Source organism: Microtus pennsylvanicus, chromosome 12 (assembly GCF_037038515.1).
Source record: "Microtus pennsylvanicus isolate mMicPen1 chromosome 12, mMicPen1.hap1, whole genome shotgun sequence".
Taxonomy (NCBI): domain Eukaryota; kingdom Metazoa; phylum Chordata; class Mammalia; order Rodentia; family Cricetidae; genus Microtus; species Microtus pennsylvanicus.
This window is the reverse complement of record NC_134590.1, coordinates 80,402,681-80,423,448: the sequence shown is the minus strand read 5'-3', so window position 1 is coordinate 80,423,448 and position 20,768 is coordinate 80,402,681. Positions and strand designations below refer to the sequence as shown.

General features: G+C 39.0%; 1 protein-coding gene across 1 annotated transcript in view; it reads right to left on the bottom strand.

The window, feature by feature from the left end:
- Window positions 1–1,265: 1,265 nt before the first annotated feature.
- Window positions 1,266–20,768, bottom strand: part of Peli1 (pellino E3 ubiquitin protein ligase 1) — a 52,393-nt gene continuing 32,890 nt past the window's right edge. The window contains exons 2-7 of the mRNA XM_075944440.1: window positions 13,528–13,667; window positions 11,483–11,612; window positions 7,615–7,716; window positions 4,360–4,557; window positions 4,086–4,274; window positions 1,266–3,576 (exon numbers count right to left, since the gene is read on the bottom strand). Coding sequence (XP_075800555.1) covers window positions 3,010–3,576; window positions 4,086–4,274; window positions 4,360–4,557; window positions 7,615–7,716; window positions 11,483–11,612; window positions 13,528–13,598 — 1,257 coding nt within the window. The 5' untranslated portion in view covers window positions 13,599–13,667 and the 3' untranslated portion in view covers window positions 1,266–3,009. The remainder of the gene's footprint in view (window positions 3,577–4,085; window positions 4,275–4,359; window positions 4,558–7,614; window positions 7,717–11,482; window positions 11,613–13,527; window positions 13,668–20,768) is intronic.

Here is a 20,768-nt window from a genome sequence, read left to right as displayed (position 1 = left end):
GGGGGGGGGGTATTTAAATGTTAGCTGTAACGATTTATTTGAATAATTATTTATTTTTACCCTGTTCCATAAGATTTTTCTAAGAGCAAAGCTTCAAAAGGAGTTGGTAAAATACAATTCTGATGAAATGCTTGCCAGGTACATGTAGGCCTTAAGTTCTAATCTCCAGTACCACCTGAACAGCCAGGCAAGGGTAACCTGGTACAGGTAGGATGGGCTAACCTGATACAGGCAGAATGGGTTGGATGGGGTAACCTAGAACAGGTAGGATACATTAACTGGTATGGATGGGGTAACCTGGCAAAGATACTTAGGATTGTCTAACAGAGCTTCCCGCCCCAGAACATGCTGCATGAGTAGGAATAGAATCCCTTTCCTTCAGAGTAAGGGCCTTCTAAATAAGATCACTTTGATGTGATAAGACTTAAGAGTTACCCCCCTTGAGAGTTCATTTAGAAGTAGATATAACCATTTTTCCTTTGCCCAAAATATGTATGAACATTTATTATTATTATTATTTTTGAGACAGGGTTTTTTATGTAGCCTTGGCTGGGCTGGAACTCACTCTGTTGACCGGGCTGGTCTCAAACTCAGAGATCCATCTGCCTCTGCTTCCCTAGTGCCAGGGTTAAAGCTATGTGCTGCCACCATCTACACACACACACACACAATTATTAGTATGTGCATGTGTTTGCATGTGTGTAGGTGTTTGCACATGCACAGGTGCAGGCACTCATAGGTCAGAGGAGAGCACTGGATTCCCTGGAGACTGCTGCGAGCGGGTGCTGGCTGAAACTCCCATCCTCTGCAAGAGCAAGTGCTCTCGCCCGCTAAGCCACCTGTCCAGGCCCTGCAATTCCTTTAGCACAGATGAGTAAGTATGGACCGCCAAAGAAACAGAACTACTATTCAAAGTGCTTGAACAGAAACGTCTGACTTAGAATTTTTATTTTCTGAGTTTTAAAAACTCGAGTTGCATAGAAAATGAGCCATGTTTTATATCTTAGCTGATAGAAGACAAAAATTCAGGGCTTCTGAACCTTTATCATCACAAGCACAATTCAGGTAGCTCAGTCTCCAGCTCCCTAACAGGCCTAACCTAGAGAACAGAGACTTTAGTGTTCCCCTAAATGCAAACTCCTATGTCTTTAATATGACTGCATCAGAGAGTGGAGCCGATCTGTTTAGTCTGGGGTAGACTTATCACTTCTGGCTTCCCCATTCTCAACTGTAAAAAAAGGAACCCACAGAGACAAATTCAAATATCTATTTTGAAAAGTATTTACTTAGTTTGAATAAATTAATTGCAAATAAAAATTAAGCTACAATATATAGCCTCAACAGAAGTGACAAGAACAAACACAACACAGGACTCGATTTCCTTGCATCAGTCACAAAGCATGTGACTAGAAAACGTCAAAATCAATTAAATTTCTTTGAAAAAAGGGTAATAACCAGCAGTTACTGATACATCACAGCTAACTTATAATACAAATTTCTTGACATGCATTTCCTGAGTGAACCCAAATGATCATTTTCAAAACAAAGAATTTTGACAATCAAATAAAATAAAATAGTTCATGGCTTCTAAGTGACTTTTTTGTCTTACTTAAGAAAATCAAAACATTGATGTAGTAAGATAAATTAAAGCTATACTACCACATATAAAAATTTGACAATAGTCAATTAAGTATTATACAATTTTTCAAACTAAAGGAAAAGAAATCAGAAGACTGAAAGATGACTTTGTCTAATCTAATGTACACTGATTTCTACAAGTGTTAAAAGGGTTTGGTGTAGTGCAACTGTTTGTACGTCTGGGGCATTTAAAAAGGCGAGGGTGAGAAGAAACTGTCTTGCAAAGCACATACTGGGATCAGAGAACTAAGAGACCCTGCGGTGTGTCCTCCTCCGCTGTCTCAGGAGTCGAGCCCAGAGTTAAGGCTGGCCTGCGGGGTGGAAGGGAGGGACTGCTGTCATTCAACCCTTTGAGCTCTAGGTTTCTGATGCCTGGAATAACCAAATACAGATTAACTAAATACTTTTTATTTCATTTTTCTAAAAGCAAATCAAGTAATTTTCTTGTTAATTTCTTGTTAATTTATGCACTTTCTCATAGGATTTTTTTCTTTTTTCTTTTCTTTTTTTTAGAAACAGTGAACAGATGAACCACAGTTTATATCCAAAAAAATAAACTTGCCAAATGTCGCTGGCACTAAAAACAGATCAGTTACCACGGGAGAAAAATAGATCATCTAGATTAGATTGCATATTCAAAGGAGCATATAAAATGTCTCTTAGCATTAGCTTTTGTTATAGTACTACACTTGAGAGAAACATTAAGGAAAAAACGTTTTCCGATTAACTTCAATGTGGTTAAAAACAAACACCTCTTAGACAATGTAATTAATGTGAATCTGGTTTTATGAAATACTCTAATTCATCAAATTCCCTACTTATATGCGCCTGGGGAAGGAAGCTCTCGTCTTTCTTCTTAACTGCAAATCCTTTGAGCTATGCGCCCACTAAACTATTTCACACCAAAGTGTGTGACGCCATCATCACCATGCTATTCTATCATGACATTCTAAGGTATTTTCTATGATAAAGATAAATAGAAAAAATTAATGTACATGTTGCTGTATTTTACAACGTTTGCAACAAATTGTAAACTAACATAGTTTGAACTAACAGACCCTCAGTTCTACAGAACAACTCAACACTGAGGATGCGTGGCGATTCAAAAACACTAAAACGAAGGCATCAGATTAGACTATGTCTTTTTCTCCTCAAAATATAGTTTTAAAACTCAGAATTCACAAGTCTGGAACTTTCAAAAATTCCTTTGCTTGAGTTCCCAGATTTTTCTCAGAAATTGCTATTATAAATATTTTAAAAAATTCTTCATCTTAATGCAAATGACCAGAGCAGAGGAACTTACATGGACAACGGGTTGGAAAACCCAACTCCCTTAGCTTATAAACTTATAATGCAGTCCTACAGACACTGTTAGTCTAGAGGTCCTTGGAAAATGAGTCTGATATAGCCTTGTTCACCAGCCAACTGATGTGCACAGAAGGGGCAGGCTGCGTGAAAAGTGTGAGTACCATGAGGAAGTGGGATCTGGGACCAATAGGCCGTTGTCTTTTCTGAACACACGTGCCCACAAGGGCTAAAGGCATGGGTGGGAGGGCCGGCGTCCACATAAAATCCAGCTTCACATCCAAGCCACAGAGGAACATAGGGACCAACAGACCTACACATAGGACATTCACGATCTTTTCCGTCACGTTCTTCTTTGTTTCCCCAGTTATGATAACCATGAACATGGCCGCAGTTTAGATATACCCACGGTTGTTTTTCATCGACAACGTCTTTTCTCTTCATACTGGGGAAGGCTAGTGTGTTGAACCCTACAGGGCACTGAGGTCGAGCTGCATTAATTTCCTGTCTTAAAGCTTCTAAATGCTTCACAGTAGGAGTGTGGGAAAGGCCTTCTGCAGTACGCCAAAGCAAGGTTGCACCACAAAGGTCAATTAAGGAGCCATCTTGTAGCTGATTAGTTTCAATTTCCACCTGAAGCAGAAAAGAATCAAAACCACTTTTACCCTTGTGTTTACATTAGATCTTCACTAAGTCCCAGCAAGTGCGGGGAGGGCAGCCCTTCCAGGCTACCTGCTAGACTTAAGGAAGTTTCTATTCATGTGTAATGTAGAAATAGAAATTTCAGCAGAAGTTATGAAAATGTTGAATTTGAAAATCAACAACACATTGAATAGTAACTTCTCTTTTTCAAGACAAAAGATAACTTATGATTTAATTACCTGGTTAATCAACAAACTTAATTATTTTTAATTAGTTAAGTATAGTCAAAGACATACACAAAGAATAGATGCTTAATCTTTCCTAATTGAATAAAACACTATCATCTAAAATTGGTGTTTGGAAGTCAGTGTTTGATGGTCTTAGTTTTCGTGTGCCAGAGCTGAAAAAACCAACACACACACACACACAAACACACAACATCATCCGCTTCAACTCATCCTGTTTATTGTTGTAAAAAGAAGCAATATAGAAGCATTTACCATCTTTCCTCTCTGTTGGGCTGATCTGGTTTCTCGCAGACTGAACACATTCCCACATACTGATATTTCTCTCCATATTCCAGGCTTGGAGTCTTCTGTGAAGCCATTGCGTGGATGCATCACAAGAACACCATTAGTGGTCAGGCCATCCATCTGCCCATCAGATGTCTTCCATTTGGCAGCCTTTTCCTGTAACAATAGTGAGCTTCTATTTATATGCAATTTGGAAACAGAAACTTGTGTAAAAGAATGCATTAGGAAAAAAGTTTTTTACCCCAAGAAAGATGTTTTTTGATGAATCAAATCCTGCAGCATAAATCCGAGCAGTAAAAGGGGGATTGCGCTCACATATGATCCTACAGGCAAATCTTGAGATAGTGCTTTGTACTGACTGTGTGTCAGAATTACTCTGACTTCCAGGAACTGTGTCAGTTACTACAAAATCAATAGGACTTTCAGTTGACCGACCAATCTAAAAGGAAAAAAAAAAAAAGAACATACAACTTAATTCAAAGAACACAGTAGAATCCATTAAGAAAGAGATACGGTTAAAAACATTAAGCCTCTGAAATTTCTAAAGCTCAAACTTATAATACTTAACTATGGAGACATCTACACCTTTGAAAACTAATCTGTCACACTCTCTGATACAGCAGTCACTTGGAGCACAGAGTTAAGTGGAAACATACAATGGAATTTCTGAAACCCTTGGGGAATAAAGAATCCAATGTGGCTGAAGTTCTTACATAGCCATAGACTTTAACCCTTTTAAGGTAGAAATATATCCACCATATCTCACCCCACCTTCACAGAATCCACGGAATGTGGGTAAATCTTTTAAGGTAGAAATATATCCACCATGTATCACCCCACCTTCACAGAATCCACGGAATGTGGGTAAATCTTTTAAGGTAGAAATATATCCACCATGTATCACCCCACCTTCACAGAATCCACGGAATGTGGGTAAATCTTTTAAGGTAGAAATATATCCATCATATCTCACCCCACCTTGACAGAATCCACGGAATGTGGGTAAATCTTTCATCTGACTGCAGAGCACCATTTTAAACAAGCTAAGCTGTTGTTGGATTCCGAGCTGTCCACCAGCACCGACCCTTGTGAAGGCTGCACACAGTCTTGCTCGGGGTCTCTGTTAGGTTAGCAGCTGTCAGTTTTTGCTTTTGGTTGTGCTTGTTCTTAGCAACAAGCTCTCCTCGAACCACTTACTCTGATAAGGATTGAGACATCAAATAACTGAACTTCAAAGAACAGTACTTCAAAGGTACTTTGTTCCAAGGTCCCCCAAGGAGGCACAGAAAAAGAATTCTGTGTAGGCTGTAGGATTTGTCTGAGACCTCGGCACTTTTCCATTTTTGAGCAGTAAGGCCTGTAGCTGGAGTCCTTGGTGAGGCATGTGCCAGGTAAACTATCCTTAAAGTGCTAGAGAGTGAGCAAGTCCCCTGCATCACAGAAGTCGCAGGGGAAAGGAGACGCGAAAGAGACATGACAAAAGTGGCACATGTCACTGGTTTCAGCGGGATGTCTTGAAGCCATCAGCTCTGTAATATACTAACAGCTTAAAGATGGCATGTAGAAAATCCAAACTCTCTGCAAGCAGGGTGCCTTTGTGTTGGGGAGGGGTCCAGCTTTACAGCCCATGAGGACCTAGTATTCTTCCTCTTCCTGCCTCAGTTTCCCAAGTAGCTGGAATTACAATTTTGTGCCACAGCATACATTTTTTACTTTTCCAGAGGAGACAAGAGCAGACTCAAGAGCTGCCTTAAAAAGGTCACAGAGTCAATCCAAACTAATTTCCTGTTATTTCTATGGACCACGTTCTAGCTCTAAGTAGAGCTGTCAATCTTCTACCACACTTTATGCTATTCCACTGATTGGTTATTGTCAGAAATCCCATTAAACTGGTCAGAAGGGACAGACTAAAGAAAGAGTGAAGTCTTTACCCATCAGAAGTCTGCACTTCACAGTGAGACACTGAGGAGTACCGCCACATATAACTGGACTGGACTGGAATCTGAATTTCGACCTGACAGGCTCAGCATAAATGTTTTTATTCAGTTTGGAAGGCAGATAATTTATCCCTTAATATTGAGCTAATTTACTAGACTGGTTTCTGATTTTTCTTAGACTTTACAGTGCAGATATGTTTAAATTTCCATATGGATGATGCTTGTAGAAACACATTTTTAATATTGTAAAATTAACATAGAAAAACAAAGCACCAAATACAAAGGATAAGATAAATAAATACAAGGTACTTTTTAAAGTTAAATTTCAAATCTGTGAGCAAACAGCTACCTGTCATCTTGATTTTTAGAAAACTAACCACATTCAAAAAATTGCTTGTTAATAATGATGTGGAAAAACGCTGTTACTATTATGTTATTTTTATCATGATCCAATCTTTCATCACTAAGGCTGTTGTTTATTTAGTTTAGTAAAAACAAAGAAGAGAAACAAATATCATATTCTAATAATAACTGTAAAGATACTATTCTTAAAAACAAATCTACATCTTATTTACAGAGCTAGACAAGAGATGAGTCTCAAACATATTTTGCTAATGATCAAAATTAAATACCTCTCTAGGTGTTTTTATTTAGTATTATAAAGAAAAATGAAAAAAAAACCTAACTGGGACAATTTTAATTGATTGATAATAGTCAATTCTAGGTAAGTTTCTTTAGAAAACCTAACATGAAGAGATAAAATATCAAGAATTCTAGTTTCTCTGGACTCCACTGCTCTGTAATCTACCAGTATATAAAATAAATGTCAGCACCAGGTTGGTACAGAGAAAGGGAGCCAGAGAGACTTTCATTATACCCGTAGCTTTGACCACATGTGTGCTGAAAACCAAATTCCTATAGTTGATGGAAATAGTTAGAAACTGAGAGGCAGGTAGGAAATGGTGGCAACGGAAAGTCCAAACTATGTGCAGAATGTTTCTGGAGTTCTTGTTTGGAATAATAACAACAAGCATTTACTGAGGGTTTACTAGACAGCTGCTCAGATCTGCATCTGCTCCATGCACACGCTCACGAGGATCTTCTCTGCACAGAGTAGCTAAGACAAGTCTGCCAGGAACTCAGATCCTACAGCCATCTCTCTCTCTCCTTTTATATTTCATGTGTATGTGTGAGTGCCTGCATGCATGTACACACACCATTTGTGTGCCTAGTGTACTTGGAGGCCAGAAGAGATGTTAGAGCCCCTGGAACCCGAGTTGTAGGCAATTATGAGCCTCCTAATATGGGTGCTAGGTACCAAATCTCAGTCCTCTGCAAGAGTAGCAAGTGGTCTTAACCCTTAAAGTCAACTTTCTAGCTTCAAAGCCCATCTTTAAACAACACTACAATGACTTTTAGATATGAAGATTCAACAATCAATACATATTTTAAACATACATTATGAAAGTATAATATTTAATCGAATCATAGCAAAATCACCGATAACAGAGTTTTTAAATTTTTTCATTTTTAAAGAAAAAAATTATGTTATATAATACCTGAAACATATCAGTGTTGCTGTCATGAGTATATTCCACCACCACTGTCTGGGCTCGAGACAAAGTATATGATATGCTATGCTGGTCCTTGTTGCTTATTGCCTATGAATGAAAACGTTAATAGCAAAAATTAGCAGTCAATCAAATAAAAAAAAATCTCTTTTCTAAAGAAAGATAAAATATCTGCCACACACACGTATCTCCCTCCTGGAGTTTAGGGCAAAGGCTAGAAGTCTATAACTTCAATTCTGACTGTGGTTTCCGCAGGCTCAGTGGTTATAGAACACTTGACAAGAACAAAAACATACACTTTAAACTCTTTTCACTTAAAAGTAAATTTAATGGAGTCGAAATCAACTACCACGTGGAAACGGAAACCTACATGCAGTATTTCTCTGGTGAGGAAAAAAACCCACAAAATTCTTGCAAGAAAAAACCCCTCATTTTTAAAGTGATGTAAAGAATTATCAAGGCCAGCCTGGTCTACAAGAGCTAGTTCCAGGACAGGAACCAAAAGCTACAGAGAAATTCTGTCTCGAAAATCCAAAAAATAAAAAAAGAATTATACAGGTAAGTCAGAATTATCAGCTCATTTTATAATCCTACAGACGACAAGTGTTTATGATACACTGGACCAGATACAGAAAAATTTATAGGATGATTAAACATTACAAGATGAAATAGATACCATGATGATAGGCACATTTTTACTTGTCCTAAGTGGACGTCCACTGTTTCTGTTGTATTTTCAGGCTTCCTATGGCAATGAGTTGAGGACAATGGAAGGGAAAACCTAGTTACTGAAATAAGGACATAGAAACAGGCATACAAAAGGAAAACAGATAAAAAGACACAAGCGTAAACAAAGCAAAGAGGGGGAAATGTTTATTCTCATTTTTTAGTTAATCTCTAATAGGTAAAGCCTTTTGAAGTTTTAATATTAAAGAAATTAATTTTCGGGCTGGAGGGATGGCTTAGTGGTTAAGAGCATTGCCTGCTCTTCCAAGGGTCCTGAGTTCAATTCCCAGCAGCCATATGGTGGCTCACAACCATCTGTAATGAGGTCTGGTGCTCTCTTCTGGCCTGCAGGTGTACAAGCAGACAGAATATTGTATACATAATAAATAAATAAATAAATATTTAAAAAAAAAGAAATTTTCAAATATCTAAAGATAATAAATACCTAAGCACCAAACACCAGATTTTTGCAAAGCTTAAAAGTGCTACTTTTCCATCTCACTTGTCTGTGGGCTACTCTGAGACAGGATCTCTTTACATGGCCCTGGTTGTCCTGGAACTTGCTATGTAGATCAAGCCGGCCTCTAATTTACAGATTTTATGATCTGCCTCTGTCTCCTGAGTGATGGCATTAAAGGCATGAGCCACCACAGTAGGCTTCTGTGTTTGTTTGTTTTGAGTGCACCAGACTCTGTAGTCCAGGCTGGCCTTAAACTTGAAATCCTATCTCAGTTTCTATGGAGTGTGGTGGTTACAGGTGTGTGTCATCATATCTGGCTTTCATTTCTTTCCTTCCTTTCTGATTTTTAAATTTTAAAATCCTGTCTTACGTAGCTTAGGGTGGGCCAGACCTCACTGTGCAGTGCAGACTAGCCTTGAATTAACTCTCGGTTCTCCTTGGTTTTCCATGCTGGGATTGTATAGGTGTGGACAACCAATCAGATTCCGTCTTGTGCATACACCTTATTTATTTATTTATTTGCGAATGCATGTGTACTCGCACACACATGTGGGAGTTAGTTCTCTCTTCTCATGATCCAGGGGTCCAACTCAGGCAGTCAGGCTTAATGCAAAGTTCATTAACTCACTGAATGATCTTGGTACCTCCCCCTACTTTTTTTTGTTCTTAAAATAAACTCTGAAATATAACTGAGGCTACCCTCATGCCTTTTCTATGTCCCTTTCTTTAGAAGTATCCATCCTCATGAATGCAATACAGAGAATTATTATTTATGTATTCATACGTATAATTGTTTTCACCTGTTTTAAAATCTACAGAAACTCTGTATTAAGAGAATAAATTTTCAAATAATTGCTAACTTCTGGAATTTTCTTTAGGGGAGCAAGGGAAGGAGACAGGGTCTCAAGGTGCTATCCACGTTGCTCTCCAACTCTCCATCCTCCTTAGACTCTGGAACAGAAAATACAGGTGTGTACCACACGACAGGGCTGACGTTAGCTTTGTTGTAGTGGATGTGCTGGGATTGAACACTCAGGACATCACACACTAGGAAACAGCCCTACCACTGTTCTGAAGGTTAACTCTTAAGTTCTAGAGTTTGTGGATAATGAGGCTGTAATTATTTTTTAGCTATTACTAAGAACTACATTGGGGTATGCCACTGAAAGTCAGGGTTTAAATCCATCCTAGATGACTGCCAGATGTATAGAACAAAATTCATTTTCTTTAAGATATATAAAAAATCTTAAAAATTGACATTCATCAATTTTCAATCCCTGAGATTTTTGTTTAAAAAGGAGCTAATGGTGAAAACATGAAGGACGAGATAATATAAAAAAATTGAGAAAGTAGGGCTGGGAGATATCTCAGTGTTAGGGAAGCAGAGGCAGGAGCCAGCCAGTCCATCTAGGTCAAAGACCTTCAGGTTCAGTGAGACCCTGACTCAAAAACAAGATAGAGAGTGACTGGAAAGCCACCAGATGTTGACATCTGGCCTTCACAGGCACACACACAGACACGTTTGCACACATATACATGCATGAGCACACACGAAATGAGAAAGTATTATAGAAGTAGATTATATATATATTTCCCTTGACAGTGGTCTTCAACTAGAGGTATTATGTAGCTAAGAGGCATCTGAAAATACTGAAATACTTTTGGCTGTCACATGATGCTAGTGATTAAATGACTTTTGGTGCATATGGAACCAAGGACTTAAACACCTGTAACATGTGGGACAGTCTTCATGCTGAAGAACTGGTATATTCCAAATTCCGAGAGCACTTCCATGGGTAAATACTACCAAGAATACCTCCATCCACTAAACACAATCCTCCTCTACAAAGGTACAAGAGGAAACACCTTAGAAAGACCAGCCCTTCTCACACACTCATTGGCTCTCAAATAGTGACCAAGGGAAGGCCAAATCAAGGCTTGATATCCACGCTGGATATAAAACAAAGCTGAAATCTAATTAACTTCGGGGACTAGGCACCGAAAACAAGCAACATATACCAACTTTAATGCATCTCATTTATTCACCATACACTTAACCACGTACGCTGTGATGTTCATGTGCACCTTAGGGCTACTTAGCTACTGATAGCTCTAAAAGTCAAGGAACTCCGTAACTGTTTATATTTGGATACCGTATAACTGAATTCAGTTTGTGTTATAAACTGGAAAGAGAGGAATTCCAAGGCAAAATGTCTAAGAAAGGCATAGTGTCTTAGAGGTCCAGCCTATAAAACTTCTGATGAGGAAATAAACAGGGCTGGGAGGATTAATAAGGCCTGGAGGGTGAGAAGTGTGTGGTCCAGCAGGAATGCACTTCCTCTGTCTGCATTCAACCCAATGATTGCCCAGGTCCTATGAATGTCAGAAGCCAAGAACAAAATAAAAACCAGAGGACCCACAGAGCCTTAGGAACTGGAAATATTTTCTTCTAATTCCTACCTGCCCCTGGTCTGTCACTAAGGGTGGGTGGGTGGGTGGGAGAAAGAGGCAATTCCATTTGGCAGCCTTTCAAATAACATGTTTCCAAAGTCTCTTCCTCAATCCAAACAAAAGGAGAAATTTGAAACAGAAATGTGAAGCACTAGAGAATATAGACCACACAAAAGAACAGTTCAATTTCCAACTAACCTCTTTAGAACGTTCTCTTACCTTGGCAGCCTGAGGAGTACATGCAATATGCACAGTGCTGGGCTTCACCCCATTTGCCTTAGGTCTTTTAAACAAAGCAAACCTACTTTTCCTCCTTCCTCTATCGCCATTTGGGAGAGACCCATTATATCTGGTAGAACAGAAAAGCAGTTTAGTTGATCTCTTTCAAGGATTATGCAATCACAAAACAAAGGTTATAGTTTGCCCTCCACGTATATTTAATTCTCAATTAATTATCTCAAATTCCCTTCTAGTAACTGGTGATCTCCAGACTAGCTGCTTGGGTGTGAAAGAAGATGAAACTGTGGCTATGTTTCGAGCCACAGAGAATATTATCACAGCTCTGAGTTATCCGCATGCGCAAGAGCTGAGGAGTGGGTGCTGGGTCCCATGCGACTATACTCTTTGAGGTAAACTTTTTGCAGCTATTTCTAATTGTGAACCCAACACTTTAAAAGACAAACTTCTGGAGTAACGAGTGTCTGACTTGCTAACACCTAGCGACCTGAGAAACCCTGGTGTGCTGCCACCTCCTGTCCAAGTACTGATGACACCCACTGCTGCTGCTTCAATCCTTCAATCATTTCTCTACATTTGTAAACCTCAGGGCAAACAGTAAGAAATATAAATAAAGCAACTGGGAAAAAATGAAAAACTTAAAATATCTAGGTATGTACTATAACCAGGCACCACTGAATTCTATCTCATACATCAATCATTTTAATCCTATATTCAAAACAAAAAAACTGGTATATTAAATAGGCCGAAAGAATTAATTTTCTAAAAATAACCCAAATGTTGGGGTTACAGGCATGTGCCATCACATCCAACATAAGTTTGGTTTGAGTTTGGCCAGTACAGATGACCCGTTCTTGGCAATACCACTAGCACTGCTGGGAGAAACAATGGAACATGGGATCTATGACCTCCCATCAAGAAGTCATGAGCAGGAGTTGGTGAGGCTGTTCAGCAGTTAAGAGCATTGGCTTAGTTTCCATCACTCACATGGCAGCTCACCACCTTCTCTAAACTCCAGTCCCAGGGAGGCCAAAGCTGCTTTCTGACCCCTGTGGGCATCAGGTGTCTGTGCAGTGCACAGATATCCATGCAAGCAAAGTGCCCATACAAAGCTAAGCTTTAAAAAGACGCCATAAATAAACAAGAAGCTACACTAGTCTGATTCTCAAAGGCATTACAAAGTGTAGAGCACCAGATATTTAGGAAAAAAATAAGTGCCAGAAGGACAGGAGATTTCATAATTTTCAGTCTCTTGACTTCTTAGTTCACAACTGTACTTGCATCTCATAGTTACAGCAAGTTTAGGTTAAAATAACTGAAATAATGAAATCACCTATTCTTCACTCTTCAGATTTTTTCCAGGAGTTTAAATTAGTCAGGTAACTGATGCAAACGGATACTTAGACACTGTACTTAAGAGTCACTTACTGCTCCCATAGGTCTGTGCAAACCTGGTCCTTATGCAAACTAACACTACCCCAGAAGGCGAAAGAACAAATAAATACATACTAAGATACACAAAATGACCTAAGGCAAGAAAGGGAAAGGGGAATTTTGGTAAAGATGACCAAGCAGCTAAAGAAAAATTTTCAAAATATTGGACAGAAAATACAATTCATTTTCTAGGGCAGGACAAGGTAAAGATTATTTAGTACTTTAAAAAAACAGATTTTATTTATGTGTGTGGTTGCTTGCAGGCCTGGAGAGAGTGTTGGATCATTTGGACTACTGTGAGCTGTCTGATGTGGGTGCTGGAAACTGAACTCAGTTCCACTGGAAGTTAAGGGCAGCAAGTGCTGTTACTGTTAGTCTCTGAGCCATCTCTCCAGCCCCTTATTCAATATCTCAACACTTAAGAATGGCATAAATATGAGTATAATAGATTTCTTAAACTGGTAACAGTGTTTGCTTTAATTCTTCTGGAAATAGTAAGGTACAAATTCTTAAAAACAAATTCACGACAATTCCACTCTAGAGACCAAAATCACCACATCATACTGGGTTGTCTCACCATGCCGAGGTCTTACCCTAAGACAATGAGTTCACCATATTTCACTGGGGCTTTGGAAGGATGGTTTTCTTGATCAGGAGAAAACATGAGCTTGGCTGTCTTTCTCAAATCTTTGTTCACTGATCAGGAGCCTTGAGACACCTTTTGCATTATTTCCTAGAGAGAAATGGTTTTTGTTAAAAACATTAGCAATGATTCCAGTTTAAATAAAGACACTGTTTTCCAGCAGTCTTTGTGAGCACATTACGCAAACCACATGAAATACCAGAATGTGATGTTTCCCCTGATAATAGTTCTGTATTTGATACAAACAGATCAAATGTACATCTGGCTGTCTGCTACTTTACAGAAAGTACTTGTACATTTCCCTATTATTTCTACAAAGTATAATTAAAGACCCTGGCTATAATAATATAAAAGATAGGAAAAGTTTTTTTTCTAATCTATTAAGGGAGGAGGCTGGTAAGATGGCCAACTAGAAAAGGTGCTTGCCAGCAAGCCGGAATGACCTGTTTGATCTGGGACCCCATTTGGTGAAGGGAAAGAAGCAAACTCCTGTGACCTCCACATACACACCATGGCACGATAAATAAACATAAATCAGTCAATTTGTCTGTCTGCCTATCTATCTATCTATCTATCTATCTATCTATCTATCTATCTATCTATCTATCTATCTATCTATCTATGAAGGTAAGAAAAGCTGAGAGAGGCAGACGGTAAACACTTCAGGATCCAAGGAATAACAGTGAGTCCCCTGTGCTCTCGTTGGCTAACATATGCCAGATGTGGAACTGAGGACGCCAGCAGCCTGAGAATATGAACTAGCACAGACAAAAGTAAACAAGAGCTGCTTTCTGTTTAAAGGAACTACGGTGGCAGCTTGGTGAGACAGGAAGCTTTGACTACAGCTGCTCTACTGCAGCAGACTACTGAAACTGCTCCATTCTCAGCAGCCAGGGTTCAGTGTGGAGCCTTGAAAACCACAGAGACAGAAAGTCCCAGGAGGATAGTGTTAATGCAGGCTTTTGGTGGACAAGCACACTCTCACTCAATCCCAGTGACAGCAGTGGAGATGACATGGAAGGAATCTCATATGCACTCAGCAGTAGTAAGAAGCATCCTTCTCTCGACCTGAGAGAGGCTGAATAGGGAACCTAGACTGTATCTGCTGTCAGTAACAGGAAGACACCCACTATCCTGACAAAGCAGGGTCAGGAAATGGCAGTGCAAACAGAAGGTTTACATAACACATAGTCTCAAAACACAATTTGAAAATGTCCAAGTTTCAACATGTAACTCCAACATATCAAGAACTAAAGAGTTAAAACACAGAGGTAACCAATGGATGGATGACAAACCCCAGGCTTACCCAACAAGTCAGATGCAACCATGATAAGATGCTCCAATAAGCAATTACAGGCACATCTGGGACAGTGAGATAAAGTATGAAGTCTCAGTGAACAAACAGAAGGCACGAAGTGGAAACTGCCAAACCAAGAAACAGTAAAACCACAATAAAAGGTTCATTAGGCAGGCTGGACAGGAGTGGGACGACAGCAAAAGATCTAACCCTTGCATCACTGGAACTCAAGGAGAATTAACGTCTGAAGACAACAAACTTGTGACAAGAAGTAAAACTAAACATTCAAGAGAGTAAATAATCCTTTTTCAAGGTAACTCAGACATCCACACCAAGATACAAGTTCTAAATACAAAAGCCAAAGAAAATATCCTCCAAACAAACAGAAACAGTATTTTATCTACAACAAAGAAGCTGTTAGAATGATGCTGTCGGGTATCTCCTAAAGAAGGGAAACTGGAAAACGGATCTTTGGCCTTTAATATCACAGGTTTTATTTTTAACCATTCACATTGGGACAACCTCTGCTTATCACCTATGAAACAGCTACAAGTCCCCGCCGGGGAAGAGAAGAAGGACAACCATTTCTATTCTAGCAGGCAAATGGGTGGCCATGAAGGGTGGATCAACAGGATGATTCAAAACCAACTGCTTCGGTGCACGTGTGGTGGAGCCGCCTTAGGAACCCAGTGCAGCAAAGGACCCAAGGGTATTTTCAGTCACCACTGCTCTTTCATGATCAGGAGGAGGAATAAGCAGCTTTTCTAAACAAAAGAGAACAATGGTGTCGGAGGTAGCAGCTGGAAGTTAGTTCCTCTGTTTTTTCAGCTTACTGTAGCAGTAGAGGACAGGAAAGCCCACAGTCTCCTACCCAAAATAAATAAAGGGCACCACTGTGTACGCTCCTACCCCCTTCTAGACTAGCCAAATGACATGCCCAGAGTTTTGGTACTCACAAGGATAACTTACTGCATCCTGATGGGAAAGCAATTAACATTTTCCCCAAAGATGTGATTTGTTTCTCTCAACTAGGGTTGTTCAGCCTCAGTACTGCCACTATTTTGATACTGTAGTAGCCTGGCCTGTATTTTAGGAATTTCAGAAGCATCCCTAGAGGTCAGTAACACACATAATTATGACAATCAAAAAAATCTCAATGGTACTGGGCATGGGTGTGAAAGGGAAGGGCAGAAGGATGACTAGTTTGGAGCTAGACTGGGTACATGAATGCCAAAACACAGAAAACAAACACCAACCAACCAGCATCTCATGACTTCACTTAATCCATGAAGAGAACCACCTCTCAAATCTTAAATTGGGAATAAGAGAATTTATTCTAACAAAGGAAATTTCCCCTATTTTGGTGTGCTTTTTAGAACACAGAAAGCTATTAAAAATGTTTGCTTATTTACACAGAGATAAGCACTGTCCTTAAAGTTTTTATATTAAGCCTTGGGCTAATAAAGGGAATGGTTTTGAAGGTAGCTGTGTTTCAATGTCTGACAGGGGCCGATGGCTGAGTGAGAATGGGAGAATCTCTCGTCTTAATAGACGTTAATCATTTGTATGCATTTAAAATATTTTGACAGTGTCTCTTCAAATGTTTGAAGCAAAGGAAGTGGAGTTGGGGTGACCACAAAATGATTTCAAGACCAATGCTGCAGGCGGATAAGGAGGGATCTTCTATGCCTAAACTCACATTTGCAAAACTCAGAAGCAAACTTTGTTAAAAACAAGAAAATCTTTTTAAGTAAAAAAGGAAATCACCTTGAACCAACTCATGGGTTAAGGTCTAAGATCTTGAACCTGCACAGAATACTAATTAACAAAATGCTTTCACATAACATTATTTTATTTGACCCTTAAAACAGATATCTGAATTGAATATGAAAATCTTACTAATTTTCATTTTCTAGACAGGAAGATCGAACACTTATGTTCAAATAGCTCTGGAAGAGCATGGACTAAAATTCACACATTAACTTGAGATGCATCAACCTGTCTAATTTCTACAAGTGTACAAGTGCAGCCATTCCCAGTTCATAGATGGGGAAAGTGAAGCTCCCAGAGGGAAAGCAGTCTTAAGCTTTCTAACACCACTGTTGACACAGAGATAGGTTGAATGGGCTAGTTCTTGATGGAGGAAGGTCATTGGCTAATAAACTGCCTTGGCCCATCTGATAGGGCAGAATTTAGATAGGCGGAGTAAACAGAACAGAATACTGGGAGGAAGAGGAAGTGAGCTCAGAAATCATGCTGCTCCTCTCAGAGCAGAAGCGATGAAGCTCTGACCCAGGATGGATGTAGGCTAGAATCTTCCCAGTAAGCGCACCTCGGTGCTACACACATTAATAGAAATGGGCCAGGCAGTGTTTAAATGAATACATTTTGTGTATTATTTCGGGTAAAGCTAGCCAGTGGCTGGGAGCCGGGCAGCAGGAATGCAGCCCGCAGCTCTCTACAACAAGTTCTCACGTAAGAACCAGTATACCTCATTATGGTGTCATTTAGGAAACTAGAAAGCATACTGTATAAAACAAACCCCAAACATACAATTCAGGGTAAACTGGTAATGGATATACTACCATGACTAGTGCTTTCTGAGACCATCTGAGTCTCTGTCACTTCTTCAGTGTTCAGGGTATTTGTCAACCCTATTTCCTGGCAGTGACCACCAATAAGAACTTCAGTAAATGAAATGGACTTTGTATTTTAAACATTGGAGGTAATCCAAGGTAGAAAAACAGGGCCTCGCACAAAAGCAAACTCTTGGTACCATCAGAAAGAAAGCCATGTATTACTAGAGAGAGAGTCCAGACAGCTGAGGAAGAAACAAGCTCACGCGCTCCTTGAATGTGCATCAAGAAGAAAAGCAGGCAGTCTTCCTGAGTGGGGGAAGTAGTCTCTGCTTAAGCTTATCATATGGACCCCAAATCATTTTTTTATTCACCATGTTACTAGAAAATGTATTTTTAAAACAACTAGAAACACAAATATGTTTATTGTCCTTTGTCCATTTCTAGTCTGTATTCAACAATTTTAGCTAACTAAATTGCTGAAGTGAGTATGTTTCTCAAAAGGCAAGATGGAAATTCCCCTATTAACTATTAAAATAACAAAACTGTATAGAAAGCAGCAAGTTTGGTGGGACTCAGCAGCTATTCAGAACAAATGCATAGGAAAAGTGCAGGGAATTCTAGCTCCTAAGTCAGCATACAACAACATTAGCCTCCACTACCACCATCCATAATGGTTAATGGTGGGTTTTGTCTCTGTGCTCATATTGTTCTAAGCATTTTGCATGTATGAGATTTAAACTTCACAGTAGCTATTACAATGCCCCATTAAAATAGGTAAGAACACTGAAGTGACAACCCACTCTACTACTGTGAACTGCTGAAATATTGTGTACTAAAGGACATGAGGGGAAAGTCAGCTAAGCATTAAACCCAAAACATCTCAACTTTGCACTACTGAATGAAGCACACAGAACAAGAGTTGTGTAACTGGTTCTATTGTCCTACCAGGCACAATCTTAAGAATAAACTTCTACAACAAGAAATAATTACTTTAATTTTCTCAGTAAAGTGATCAGTTGCTTTAAGCTGAGTTTTATTGTACTGGGAATAAAATTTAAACTTGAGAAAAACAAAATAAATTTCTCCCCAACTACTTCAAATCATTATCAACTTAAGAAATTTAACAAGTGGAAAGCCAAGTAAAATGGATATTGTTGTATTTCTAGGAGTAAGGAATATTAATTTTAAGTGGACAATGATAGGAAGTACTACTAAACGATTATGCTGAGCAGTTACATTACTCCCAGAAACAGAATATTCTCTAGTCTTTTTAGAACACGGAAGCCCCATTTATTTGCTTAGAAAAGCAACAACAGCCAAACTGTGTAAGTGAACAAATAAGGAAAACATTATATTGGCGCAATGCAGTTTCTCTCAGTTAAAATGAAAACTGAAATATCATCTACAGGAAAATGGATGGTTCTGGAGATCATGCTACATAAAGTAAGACACCCTTTCTCTCATACATGAAATCTAGATAAAAAAGATACAAATAAGAAAGTAGAAGGGGTAATATTGGGGTTCTAGAAAGGTAGAGAAGAGGGTATGGGAAGGGACAGATATGAGTAAAGTACATGATTACACATGCATGAAATGCCATCCATTATTTTATACAAATAATATTTTGTACAAAACCCATATCTTGTACAAAGAAGATACGCTAACAATAAAAAAAATTATGGTTGGTGAAATGGCTCAGCAGATAAAGGTGCTTGTGGCACAAGCCTGGTGCCCTGAGTTCAATCCCTGGAACCCACTTAAGCGTAAGGAGAGAACTGATTCCACAAGTTGTCCTTTACAGACATGCCTCCCCCACATCATACACAGTAATAATAAGTAAAATTTATATTAAACCAAAGATTAGAGCTATGTAAAAAAATATGCTTTTGCTCCAATTCCTTAATAAAAATTTCCTAAAATAAGCTTAATTGCTCTCCATCTTCAGGAACAGTCGATGAATCAACTGTCTTCTCATCTAGATTAGGAAACCTGAAAGGATAAAACACTCTATTTGCCTGTGAAGTACACGAAATATTCATCAGGCACAGTCAATGCATGTATATTAGCTGCTCAACAAAGCAAGCATGCCGCATAATATAAAAAAAAAGGTGACTGCAGAGTCAAAATATCTCCCTGAGGACATTCACTAATTACACAGGTGATATACCAAGCGCACAGTGGGAGAAACCAGGTAGTTACTCCAGAAACCAACTGATCAAGTTAAACACGGCCCGTAAAGACATTTTGTCATCACTTATCATGGGTGATGCAACGAGGTATGTTGTAAAGAATCTCAATCAAATACAAGAAACCACTAGGCAAACCTAAACTGCCAGATCTAAAAAATAATTATAAGAGTTTGTTAGAAGTCTCCAAAGTCACAAAAGGAAAGAAACAGAATTGTCAGGGACTGAAGATTAGTACGGTTCAGTTAAGCAAACAGTACTGCACCAATGTCAAGTTCCTGGTTTGGACAAATACGTCTGGTTGCAGGAGTTGCTAATGTTAGAGGGTTGAGTGAAGGGTATATGAATGAGCTTGTATTAGTTTTCTAAATTATTTCAAAATAGAGAAAAAAAGATAACAAAGTAAGTTCCTTAAATACTAGGAATTTAAAAAATGAATTCACAAAAAAAAGAGAAAAAGAAAAAAAAGTCGGGCGGTAGTGGCACACATCTTTAGTCCCAGCACTCGGGAGGCAGAGGCAGGCAGATCTCTGTGCGTTCAAAGCCAGCCTGGTCTACAAGAGCTAGTTTCATGCCAAGGCTCCAAAGCTACAGAGAAACCCTGTCTTGAAAAACTGAAAGGAAAAAAAACAAAAAGATTTCAAGGGCCGGTGAAATGGTTTAGCGAGAAAAGGTACTTACAGTCAATCCTCAGATCAGTTTCTGGGACCTACATGGTAGGAGAGAACAGATTCTCAAAGCTGCTCTCTGATCTTTACACATGTGCCACGGCATGCACATACCCATCCCAACACACAAAATAAATGTAATTTTAAAATGAATTCAAGATTCAAAGTTTGCCTTCAAGACTGTACACGATTTAGAAATAAGTTCTCTATTGTATACTTTTGCCAAATCACTGTGTCTTCTGGGTCTCGCATTCTCTTTTTTTCTGAAAATTTATTTAATTTTGGACTGGAGAGCTGTTTAGCACTGGATGTTCTTACAGAAGACTCAGGCTCAATTTCCTGTAACCTACATGGTGGCTAACAACTGTTGGTAACTCTAGTTTCAGGGACTCCTTGGGCACTGAGGCACACATGGTGCATAGGCAAAAGACACATTAAATAAATTTTTTAAAGATGATTTT